Source organism: Glycine max, chromosome 14, assembly GCF_000004515.6.
Source record: "Glycine max cultivar Williams 82 chromosome 14, Glycine_max_v4.0, whole genome shotgun sequence".
Taxonomy (NCBI): Eukaryota; Viridiplantae; Streptophyta; class Magnoliopsida; order Fabales; family Fabaceae; genus Glycine; species Glycine max.
The window spans coordinates 41,974,834-41,988,487 of NC_038250.2; the positions used below are offsets into that span (position 1 = coordinate 41,974,834).

The following is a 13,654-nucleotide window of genomic DNA, read 5'->3' on the forward strand; positions in this document are numbered from 1 at the left end:
AAAAAAATTCATATGAATCAACAATTCGTATGAGTCATACGTATTGTCAATCCGTATGGGTCATACGTCATACGGATTGCCAATTTGTATGAACCATACGATGATTTGTATGGGATTTTTCTAGAAAAGTGTCATTTTCTTGTTAGACAGGAAGAAGAAGAATCATAGTGACACAGGAAGTGGAGGAAGAAGAAGAACCGTAAGGAACCACCATGAACACTAACGGTGACAAGAAGAAGAAGTGTCGTAGGAAGAGGAAGACGAACAAGAAGCATCGTAGGAAGTGGATGATGAACCGCCATAGGAAGAGGAAGATGAAGGGCCGTATGAACAGGAAGAGGAAGAAAAAGGACCGTAGAAACAGGAAGAGGAAGAAGAAGGGCCATAGGAATAGGAAGAGGAAGAAGGATGCGCGCAACAGCCGTAGGAAGAGGAAGAAGAAGGAGCGCGCGACAGCCATAGGAAGAGAAAGAAGAAGGAGCGCGGGACGGCAGTACGGACGAAACTGTAGCTTTGTTTATATTATTAAGGTGAAGGACATTTTTATCATTTCACCCTTCGTGCTGGGTGTCCTAGCAATGTTGGGTGCACCAAGTAACACCCTTTGATAAAATTGTAGACGTGATGTGTTTAATATGGGTTATCTATAGCTACTTCATTCGATAGCTTAATAAATTGACGGTGCAACATAAATATTTTTGGAGGGATGCAATATGTGTACGTTAATGCCCACAACAGATATGAAATTAACAAGGGAGGAAGCTCGTGTGTGCATTTATGTGTTTAACATCTCCGAGGTGAGGTTTTGTTCAATTAATTACCAAATTTTTTATTTGCCAAAATCGACAATGAATTTTTTAAATTGTTGGTACTGAGGTTATTTTCATTGTTGGAAACCGTGTGGGCACAAGAAGCAATTTTAGAAGCCTTTGTGGTTACAATATTGTTAGTTATGAGGTATACTCGTGTAAACATTGTTGGCGTTAGCTGTCAACAAAATTGTAGGAACTATAATAGGAATATAGTTATTAATTGTTAATTACCCTGATTTGGTTATAATTATCCTGATTTAGTTATAATTAGAAATAGGGTTTTCTGTGTATATAAATATAACCTATTTCCCTTTGTAAGATACGATTGAAATATATGAAAAGATCATATCAGTTTTACATGGTATCAGCCGCCAGGTCTTAATCCAGACCTACGGTAACTTTCCATCCTTCTTCCATGGTCGACTCGGATTCAAACTCTGATGAGGCTACCTCGTCTTCTATTCTTGCTGAGTTGACGACGAAAATGACGGAAGTTCTGAACCGTGCTTCAGCCCCGTCACAAATTGGCTCTGACCATACGGTGGCACCGATTGGCATCAAGTTAGATGGCAGCAACTATCCCCTTTGGTCCCAGGTGGTCAAGATGTATATCTCGGGCAAAGACAAACTGGGATATATCAATGGAGATCTCCTGCAACCCCCTCAAACAGATCCTACGTCTCGACATTGGCGGACTGACAACGCAATTGTTAAGGGGTGGATAATCAACTCAATGGACTCTTCTCTAATCAGCAACTTTATCCGATTCTCCACTGCCAAGCTGGTGTGGGATGCAATTGCGACCACGTATTTTGATGGCAGTGATACCTCCCAGGTGTATGACCTTCGACGACGGGTGACACGTCTTAAACAAGCCGGTGGTTCTCTTGAAAAATATTATAACGATCTCCAAGGACTTTGGCGTGAAATAGATTTTCGTCGTCCAAATCCGATGACATGTCAAGTTGATATCCAACACTACAATACACTTGTCCAAGAAGAACGAGTGTATGTGTTTTTGGATGGACTTGATGACCGCTTAGATAATATCAGAAGCGATGTTTTACAAATGAAACTGTTTCCAACAGTGAAGCAAACATATGCACATGTTAGGAGGGAAGCTCTTCGTCAGGCAGTGATGACAGACAACTCCAATGAATTATCTGGAGCAGTTCTCGCATCCAAGGGTCTCAAATTATAGAGCAGTAAGATATTTTCTCAATCCAAACATAAAGAACCATCTAATGGCACTAAGTGCTCTCATTGTGGAGGTAACAAACATACTAGTGAGACATGTTTTAAGCTTCATGGCTATCCAGACTGGTGGACAGATTTTCAGGCTCGAAAGCGTCGCGATACAACTGGGAGCAACCCGAGCAAAGCTGCAGTAGCTACTGCTGAACCACATCTTTCCCTCATTCCGAAATCAAGTTCCCACACCACTGAAGGTAATGTTCTAATTTGATATAATCATGATGATGACTCTAATGCATGGATACTTGATTCCGGAGCTACCGATCATATGACGTTTGATGCTGCTGATTTTTCTAAACGTTCAACCCCTCGGCGCTCAAGTATTGCCAACGCAAATGGTGGTTTATCAGCGGTAACAGGGGCTGGAACTGTGATGTTATCACCATCCCTTTTGCTTTCAAATACACTAGTTGTTCCCTCTCTATCTCATAAGTTGTTTGTCAGTGAGTCAAGTTACAAAGGACTTGAACTGTGTTGTGCTAATTTATCCATCTTTCTGTTTTCTTCAGGATATTCTCACGAAGGAGATCATTGGGTGTGGTACTAAGAGAGGGGGACTTTACTATATGGAGGATTTCAGTGTAGGCCGAGCGCATCACATGCATTATCCAAGAAACAACAAAATGGAGCAAGTTTTACTTTGGCATCGTCGATTAGGCCATCCTTCGTTTGGCTACCTGAAACATGTGTTCCCAAACTTATTTTCAGATACATCCTTGTTGAACTTCAAATGTGAAGCTTGTATTTTAGCCAAGAGTCATCGAGTCACTTTTCCATTAAGTATGAATAAAAGTAATGTTCCTTTTGCTTTAATCCATTCTGATGTATGGGGTCCATCCCCAAAATCTTCTATCTCTGGTTATCGGTGGTTTGTGATATTTGTTGATGATTGCACTCGAATGACTTGGATTTACTTGTTGAAACAAAAAAAAATGAAGTGGTACACATATTTCAACAATTTCATAAAATGATTCAGACTCAATATTCAAAGAAGATTAGGATCCTTCGCTCTGATAATGGTGGGGAGTTTGTAAATCACCAATTCCATGAGTATTTCAAAAAACACGGACTTATTCACGAAACCACGTGTCCACAAACTCCACAACAAAATGGTATTGCAGAACAGAAAATTCGCCATATCCTTGAAACTGCTCGTGCTCTTTTACATGGAGCACATGTGCCTCACCACCATTGGACTGATGTTGTTACTACAACAGTATATCTCATCAATCGGATGCCATCGAAGGTTCTTGAATTTAAAACTCCGCTGCAGACCTTTTCCACATTTGTACCGCTGCCTACAATACAAATGCTGCCACCTCGTGTCTTTGGGTGTGTTGCATTTGTTCACCTACATAAAAACCAGCGTACAAAGCTTGATCCGTGTGTCGTTCGCTGCCTGTTTTTGGGATATGGTGCACACCAGAAAGGGTATCGCTGCTATGACCCTACTACTCGACGCATGTATGTAACTATGGATGTTACATTCTTGGAATTTGACCATTTCTACTCCTCGGCATCACCCAATTCTTCTCTTCAGGGGGAGACACCAGAAGAAGAGTCGAATTGGTCGACATTTGACTGGTTCAAAGATATTGATATACCATCAACTGAAGCTTCTGGTGATTCTTGTCAAACTCAAACAGACCATATGAGTCCTGAAGTTGAAGTATCGGAATCCCCCCCCTCTCCAGTACTCAACGATCCATCTCCTGAGAGATCATTGAGGTAAGCTCTCCTATATCTCCTGATAATAATAATAATGGTGATATCTCTGTTAGCTATGAATTACCTCACAGGCATAATCGGGGAAAACCACCGAAACGTTACTCTCCTGAAGAAGAGGATCATAGATCGAGGTATCCAATTGCTAATTATGTCTCCATGAAGGACTTATCTGAACCCCTTAAGAAATTTGCAAATGAGCTATCTTCACACAGTGTACCTAGCAACGTTGAAGAGGCCATTGAAGACCCTAGATGGGTTCAAGCTATGAATGAAGAAATGGAGGCATTAAACAAGAATGCGACATGGACTCTTGTCCCTTTACCAAAAGGGAAGAAACCAGTAGGGTGTAAGTGGGTTTTCTCCATCAAGTACAAAGCTGATGGGTCTATTGAAAGGTACAAAGCAAGACTAGTAGCTAAAGGCTTTACACAAACATATGGCGTAGACTATCAAGAAACCTTTTCTCCTGTTGCCAAGTTGAGCACTGTTAGAGTTCTTTTATCTCTTGCAGTAAATCTTGATTGGCCATTGCATCAGTTAGACGTGAAAAACACCTTTCTCCATGGGCACTTGAAAGAAGAAATATATATGGATATCCCTCTGGGATACATGCCAAATTATGAGACTAAGGTGGTGTGTAAATTGCAACGCAGTTTGTATGGCTTGAAGCAATCTCCTAGAGCGTGGTTTGGGAGATTGAACCTGGCAATGAAAAAATATGGCTTCCAACAAAGCAACGCAGATCATACGTTGTTTTTGAAACACCGTCAAGGTAAGGTCACAACTTTGATTGTGTATGTAGATGATATGATTATTACAGGAGATGACTCTGAGGAAATAGCAAAACTTCAAAAACAACTGGCAACCGAATTTGAGATGAAAAATCTAGGTGGACTCAAATATTTTCTAGGTATTGAAGTTGCTAGGTCGAAGAAAGGCATCTTTTTATCTCAACGAAAATATATCTTAGATCTCTTATCTGAGGTTGGGCTACTAGACTGTAAACCTGTAGATACTCCAATTGTCCAGAACCACCAACTTGGAGAATATCCAGACCAAGTGCCAACAAAAAAAGGAAGGTACCAGAGATTGGTTGGCAAACTTATTTACTTATCTCATACACGACCTGATATAGCGTATGCGGTAACTGTAGTAAGCCAATTTATGCACAACCCGAGTAAAGATCACATGGACGCGGTAATTCGAATCATGCGGTACTTGAAGTCCTCGCCTGGAAAAGGCTTGATGTTCACAAAGAATAATCATGTACAAGTTGAAGGCTATACAGACGCTGACTGGGCAGGAGATATCACCAACAGAAAATCCACCTCAGGCTATTTCACCTTTGTTGGAGGAAATTTGGTTACATGGAAAAGTAAGAAACAAAAGGTTGTAGCATTATCAAGTGCTGAAGCAGAGTTTTGAGGGATGGCAAAAGGTCTGTGTGAGCTTCTCTGGCTTCGAAGACTGTTAATTGAAATTGGCTTTGCTCCGAATAGTGCGATGAATATTTTTTGTGACAACAAGTCTGCAATTGAAATTGCTCATAATCCGGTTCAACATGATCGAACAAAACACGTGGAAGTAGATCGACACTTTATTAAGCAAAATTTGGAGACCAAGATAATTAAATTTCCGTTTGTTAAATCTGAAGATCAATTAGCAGATATACTCACAAAAACTGTATGTAGTAGAGACTTCTACAACACACTTGGCAAGTTGGGCATTCGAGATATCTATGCACCAACTTGAGGGGGAGTGTTGGCGTTAGCTGTCAACAAAATTGTAGGAACTATAATAGGAATATAGTTATTAATTGTTAATTACCCTGATTTGGTTATAATTATCCTGATTTAGTTATAATTAGAAATAGGGTTTTCTGTGTATATAAATATAACCTATTTCCCTTTGTAAGATACGATTGAAATATATGAAAAGATCATATCAGTTTTACAAACATGATTTTTGTCAACTATTTCTTTTGCTAAATTGTAAAATTGCATTTGACACCTCCATGAATACCAAAAAGAATGTGTATTGTTACGAAATGGATTGTTTTCAGTTCATATGATGACGGTGAAGATTACTTGGGAACAAGCAATGAAATCAGTACCTACAAAAGTATGACTAGCATGTTATTTCTGGCAAAAATTAGAACTAGTATGTAATTCAATACAAATCGTATAATATACATATGTGCATGATAACCATGGGCCTGAATTCAACATATGTTATGATGATTCTATACAGTTTGATGTGAGACATGGGAGGACCATAGACTATCTATACAAGAAGTATGTTGAAGAGTGGATGCCACCAATGAAACAATTGGAAGTAGTATTTAATTTAACCCGATTTCAGGACAATATATTTAATTTTTAAGTTAATTCATAGGTTGTTTTTCATAAATTTAAGGATGGGTTATTGTTTGGTAGGTTTATGTGCCCATTAGACATGCTAGAAGAGATATGGTACTTAATTGTTATATCATCTAGACTCATTTCTCCAGGTACTTGTGCATCCATCTAGACTTGCTTCAGCACATGCACCAGACAACATACATTAAATTCAGCTCCTAAAAAGATTAAATATTTGTAGTAAATACAAAATAACTTTAAAACCAATGAAAATAACATTGTTTAAAATTAAAGCATGTGTAGGTTCTGTTATTTCCACATATATAATTTTTTCCTCTCTACCATTTATGAGAGAAGTCGTCCAAGATGATCTTGTTGTCAATAGACCAACAACATCTAAGGAAACAAAAAAATTAATGTATAACATTAGAGGTGCAATGAACTATTTGTTAGAATATACGTCAATATATTTTTGTATCTAGTTTCTTTATTATAGCTTAGGATCTCTCTTGTGTATATTTAGTTTTCTTATTATAATCTAGGATCTCTCTTGTAACTGTGGTATATAACCACAATTTTGCTAATGAAATGAACAAGGAATTATATTCATTCATGGTTTCAGTAGTTCAGGATATGATCCTGTCTTGCTTCCACCGCGCCCTAACTTTTCTTCTTCTCCTTCTAGCCACCATTTCTCTTCTGACGTCAGCCACCATAACTGACTCCAACAAATTCCACCAAACTCTTGTTGTCTCCAACATCAAGAATCATATCTCCATCACCCTGGAGATGAAAAACGTCCAATATGTGAGATGGGTGAAACTGTTCAAGATTCATGCACCTTCTCACAAGGTCCTCCACCACATCGTCCCACTAGAGAAATGCAAGGAGAAGGTGCCTAAAATCGATGAAGAAAAGGACTTGTGGTCGACCCTTGATGTTGCGGTCCTTCAATGGATCTATGCAACAATCTCACATGACCTGTTGCATACTATTCTTGAACCCGACGCAACGATAATGGAGGCGTGTAATAAGTTGCGTGATATATTCCAAGACAATAAGAATTCTCGGGCTATAACTCTTAAGCAAGAATTCTCCCATACCAACACGTAGGATTTCTCAAATGCCTCTGTGTATTGCCAACTGCTCAAGGAATTGTTCGATCAACTCAAGAACGTAAGCGCACCAGTGTCGAACAACCGTCTTGTTCTTCAAATGTTGGCTGACCTCACCGAGGCTTACAATGGGGTTGCCACACTCATTCGCCAAAGCGATCCTCTTCCACCATTCTATCAAGCCTGCTCTATGCTCACCTTAGAAGAAGTTGGTCTCGCGAAGAAGGTTGCAACCGACAGGGGTGTCACCATGGTGGCTCGTGGCACTAATGATTCTCACTCCTTCTCCAAAAATTCCTATCAAATCAGAATAATCATGATGGTAAAAAGGGTCAAAACCGCAACAACAGTGACAACAACAATGATGGCAATTGTGGTGGCATCTAGAGTAGCAGTGGTGGCAATCGCAGTGGCGGCCGTAATAGTGGCTGGCAGTAGCAGTCCGACCAGCAACAAGCAGGGCACCAACAGTGGCCTACCGAACAATGATTGTGGTCATGGATGCCTTGGGCTCTTCCACCTTGTCCATACCCCTCATCCAATGGCCCAAGTATGAGGCTTACAAATTGTTCAATTCGTATCAGTTTTATAGAAGAATAAAATGGGAATCGCACTGATGTGCTGGTGCACGTAGCAACAATCGTCAATGTATAGTCATTTAGCTGGTATTACTAGTGTAGTCCGTGACTGTATAGTCCTTGTTTGTACATGTTTGTTTTATTATCTGTCATACGGATTGGACTTTTTATATTCTTTATGGACTGGACTTTCAAATTTTATTGACTGGTCTGGACTTAGGAGGTTCTTTATTAGATGTCATTTTGGACTCAATGCAATTTAAGGGACATGCTAGGTGCACCCAGCAACATTGCTGGTGCACCCAACAATTAGGTGAATGGGCAAAATTGCCCTTACGTTAAAAAAAATAATTTCTTCTTCTGGAAGAAGGTTCTTCCGGAAGAACAATTTGTGTTCTACCGGAAGAACCTTCTTCCGGAAAGCTTCTGGAAGAACCTTCTTCCGGTAGAATAATTTGTTCATCCGGATGAACAATTTGTTCTACCGGAAGAACCTTCTTCCGGATAAGTTACCGGAATAACTTCTTCCGGTAGCTTCTCTAGAAGAAGGTTCTTCTGGTAGAATAAATTGTTCTACTGGAAGAACCTTCTTTCGGAAGAAGGAATTATTTTTTTAACACAAGGGTAATTTTGTCCATTCACCTAATTGATGGGTGCACCTAGCATGTCCGACAATTTAATTGAATACTTGGATTCAAAATCTACGAGAAAGTCCACAATTGCACTGTCAATTTCAGACTATTTAAACATTTATTTTTAGAGAACTACACCTTATTTTCAAATTCCATGTATTTGGAAGCTTCGAACCAGCTAAATAAAAATTCTTCACAATTTTTTTTACACCGGAATTTGAATTCCTAAAATAGCCCCCATAAGGTCAGAACCAATTACAGTGGTATATACCAACTTTCGCTGCAAAACAACCAACAAAATGAAAACCAAGTGGTTTCGGAATATCCCTCCCCCCCCCACAAGCAGCTTCTTAATGTTTAATATCCTCCTAAGATGCCCATTAATGCCAACCTTCTTTAAATAGTAAATTCCATCACTTGAGGAATTCATCATACAGGAGGTAGTATTACAAATAAAAAGCGTTTGGTCAGAAATAGGGAAATATTTTGCAGAACAAAACTCTCTGTTCCTACCGTGTCAATTCCACCATAAGCAGAATATCAGTCACACATGTGATTCGACCATCCAGTGTTACAGGTGAGAAGCAACTGCGACAAAGAGGACAAGTCGAGTAGCTGATTTAACAAGCCTTATATTATATCCACCTCCAAATGTGTTAAGGGCCAATGAAGGAAACTAAAGAACACAAGTTTTATGCATTATCCCTGCCCTTATACTTACATAAGCTCTTTTAATGAGAAGTTAACGCTACCCAAAATACTAGATAAATTTTATATGAAGCAATACTCCCCAAACGCACACAGCATATCATGACCAATTTTTGCCATCAACGCACCAATTGGGCACAAAAGCCAATTGAACAAGCACAACAAAACAATGAATTACACTGTCATCATACAATCTACAATACAGAATGCAGCGTCTTCGTTGTACACTTACGATTATCACCAATTTGGAATCAAGTATGCAGCAAATTGACTGACTAATATCACCAATTTGGATTCATCTACGCAACCACTATAAATCTTTAATGCTTTAATCCCAAAATTAACAATGCTTTCTTGCAAATACTCTCTTAATTACAAACCAAAATGAAAATCCAATTGATCAATACATATTTAATATATTCAGCATTATATCATCTTTCAGTCCAACTGATACTGAAAAATAGAACTAACTACATTACAAAATCAATCAATCAGCATAGACAAATCCTCCAGATAAAACACATAATCAATCATCACCAATAAACCATCCCAGAAACCTTAGGAAACCAACGATGTGACTACCAAACATCTCAAGGTTTTCAAATGATACCAATTTAAGGCAAATTTTCCCATTTGGAGTAGTTTTACAAACTTTTTCCCCAGATGGGGTCGTTTTTGAAGTATTTCCGCGAGGGGGCTCTTTTGGACGTAAAACGCATGCATGGCCCAAGCAAACCGCTAGTGGGACTGGCGGGTTCGCTGTTGATGAAGGACTTGCCACTGCGAATGGCGATATGCACATGCAAGCTGAAGAACTCGGCACTTGGAATGGCGACATGCACACAGCAAGGGGAACCGCCAGTTTGACTGGCGAGTTCCCACCACGTAGGCTCAGGGCTATAGGCGTCAGGCCATGCAGGTGCATTAGAGGCGCAGGTGCAGAGGTCAGGAGGGAATCGCCATTCTCATTGGTGGGTTGGGCTTTGCGGGAATCGCCAGCATGGCTGGCGAGTTGCTTTAATTCAAATTTCCTCCATTATAAAAGAAGAAGCTGGATGAGTTCCACAGCTGCGCTTGCATTGCTTTCTTCTTCTTCTTCATATTACTCCAGTACATTGTGAGGGGTTTTTATATAAGGAAAGATTTTATAATGGATATATATATATATATATATATATATATATATATATATATATATATATATATATATATATATATATATATATATATATATATATGTTAGGTTAGTTTTAGTTAATTTGATAATATTATTTTTTAAAAATTTTGTAAATTAGTATAGTATTAATTGTTTTATATATAGATATGCTAAGTTTGTTGATGTTAGGTGAAACTTTTAAATTTTAAGTAGTGCGTTCAAATATTAATATTATTTGTGTTATATGTATATGTTACAAATTTTAGTCGGTATATTATTATTATTATTTGTACGTTAGTTGCAGTTGATTTATTAATATGATTTTGTTAAGATTTTTAAAATTTGTATGTTATTATTTGTGATAAAATTATTTGTACGTTAATTTTAGTTGTTATGTTATTATTATTTGGTTTAGATTTATTACGTTTGTATGATATTATTTGTATTATATATATGGTATTTTAGGTTTAGTTAGAATGTGAATATTATTTAGTTTATTTAATTATAGTTTTTATTGAAATATATGATACTTTATTAATTTTATATATATACATTGTTTAAATTTTTTATTCCATAGTAATTTTTTTATTTATTACCATTTTTTGTGTATAATATATGTTATTTAATTTAAATTTTAATAATTTGAAAAAAATATGGTAATTTATTTAAATTTATGTAGGTATTTTAATATTTAATTTTTTTATTTGTAGAGTATTCTAGTTAGTAAATTAAGTTTTGTTGTGTTAAATTTATGTACGTGTTTTATTTTATAATTTTGTTATGTACGTATTTTAATTTGGTCATTTATTTAAATTTATGTTGGTATTTTAATTTTTAATTTTGTTATTTGTAGAGTATTTTAGGTAGTATTTTAAGTTTTTTTGTGTTAAATTTATGTACGTGTGTAAATTTTTAATTTTGTTATGTATTTTAATTTAGTCATTTATTTAAATTTTTGTAGCTATTTAATTTTTAATTTTGTTATTTGTAGAGTATTTTAGGTAGTATTTTAAGTTTTGTTGTGTTAAATTTATCTACATGTTTAAATTTTTAAATTTGTGTTATGTATTTTAGTTTGGTTATTTATTTAAATTTATGTAGCTATTTAATTTTTAATTTTTTTATTTGTAGAGTATTTTAGGTAGTATTTTAAGTTTTTTTGTGTTAAATCTATGTACGTGTTTAAATTTTTAATTTTGTTATGTATTTTAATTTGGTCATTTATTTAAATTTTTGTAGCTATTTAATTTTTAATTTTGTTATTTGTAGAGTATTTTAGGTAGTATTTTAAGTTTTGTTGTGTTAAATTTATGTATTTATTTAAATTTTTAATTTTGTTATGTATTTTAATTTGGTCATTTATTTAAATTTTTGTAGCTATTTAATTTTTAATTTTGTTATTTATAGAATATTTTAGAGCATTTATTTAAATTTGTGTACGTATTATTATTTTTAATTTTGTTATTTGTTCAAATTGATGTATTTTGTTATTTGTTCAAATTGATGTATTTTGTTATTCGTTCAAATTGATGTATTTTGTTATTTATTTAGATTTTAATTATGTGGTATGTGTATTTAATTGATTTTTTGTAATAGTTAATTATTTTAATGTAAAATTTTTGTTGTCAATTTTTGGTATTATATTTTATTTTACAGTATCAATGACATCTTCATCGTCATCTTCATCTAGTATACACATTAAGTCTGGTCCAATAGATGGAGACGTTTTATGGATGCAAGCTAAACATGTTTCAGAACATATTTGGAATGGGGAACCAGACAGAAAATTACACATTAGATGAGTTGTCCCCATCTATCAAGGACATGAAGAAATATCAGAAGAAATTATTCCTCTGCTTCGACAATCTGGATTTTATTGAATAATGAAGATGGGGTACCTAAAAATAAATTTGTCATTAATTACAGCCTTGATTGAAAGATGGAGGCCCGAAACACACACGTTTCACTTGAGATGCGGAGAGGCTACGATTACTCTTCAAGACGTGTCAATTTTATTAGGTCTTCGTACTGACGGGGCACCATTAATTGGTCAGACTAATCTTGATTGGGCTGAATTGTGTGAAGAATTGTTGGGAGTCAGACCACAGGAAGGTGAACTTCAAGGCAGTGTGGTCAAATTAAGTTGGCTAGCTCACCATTTTTCACAAATAAATATCCATGACGGTAACGTAGAACAATTACAAAGGTTTACCCGTGCATGAATCCTCAGATTCATAGGAGGTATTCTATTTGTTGACAAAAGCAACAGTAAAGTTTCCCTAAGGTACCTCCAATTTTTACGGGACTTTGAACAGTGCAACACGTATGCATGGGGACCTGCCGTGCTTGCTTATTTATATAGAGAGATGTGCAGCGCTACCGATTACAAAATTAAATCAATCGGAGGTATGTGCATCTTAATCCAAATGTGGGCATGGGAATGCTGCACAACTTTGGCTCCAAAGAGAACTCCTCCTGTAATAGAAAATAAACCACTCGGACACAGGTTAGTTGTTTTAAAAAAAATCATTTGAAAATAATCAATAATGTAACGCGTCGCCACTAATTATTTCATATTATTTTTGTAAGTGGCTGCGACGTGGAAACCAACATATTGGCAATGATGATCTAATAGTTTTCCATCGCAAATTGGATATCATGAAACGACATGAGGTAAGAAGATTATTATGTATTCGTTAAATAATAAATAAAATGTAATGTTTAAGTCAAAATTAACAATTGTGTTATTGTATGCAGTTTCTGTGGGAGCCTTACACAACAACTGTTATGTCGATGTTGCCTCCCATTTGTTTGGTTGGTAGTGTGGCGTGGTGCCACTCATTTGTTTCCATGTTGTAGAGTGACACCAACCCGATAGAGTGTTGCGACAATTTGGAATGCAACAACCTATTCCGGAGTCTCCTTCGTAACCACAGAATATCCATGGGCTAACGCTGAAAGGCAAACAAGATGAAAATTGGTTCCAACTGTTAGCCCCAATGATCAGTCAGTGGAATAATCGAACTGAGTTTAGCGTCGATGTTTATCCTCGACAGGAGGGCCTGTTGAGTTTTAACTCCGATTACATGGTCTTGTATAAGCAAAAAAAAAAAGATGTTTGTCGACCCAAACAATGCAAACACAGCTACATTGATATTTATTTCTTTTTAAATATTTAACTTCAATTTATTTTTTAAAGCATCGACATTAATTTCCTGACCCTAATAATTGCAGGGTGAAGTTGTGGAAACATTGCAGTATATGGTGTCACCACAAGGGCGGAACACATGGACAGTTGATGATCTCGTGCCTTA

The 13,654-nt window shown here is 36.4% G+C and overlaps 1 protein-coding gene across 1 annotated transcript; it reads left to right on the forward strand.

Annotated features, from left to right (window-relative positions):
- The first annotated feature begins 212 nt into the window (after positions 1 to 212).
- On the forward strand, positions 213 to 608 carry LOC102662116 (putative uncharacterized protein YOR309C). The gene has a single exon (XM_006596795.1). The coding sequence runs from the start codon at positions 213 to 215 to the stop codon at positions 606 to 608; it is 396 nt and encodes a 131-aa protein (XP_006596858.1).
- The last annotated feature ends 13,046 nt before the right edge of the window (positions 609 to 13,654 follow it).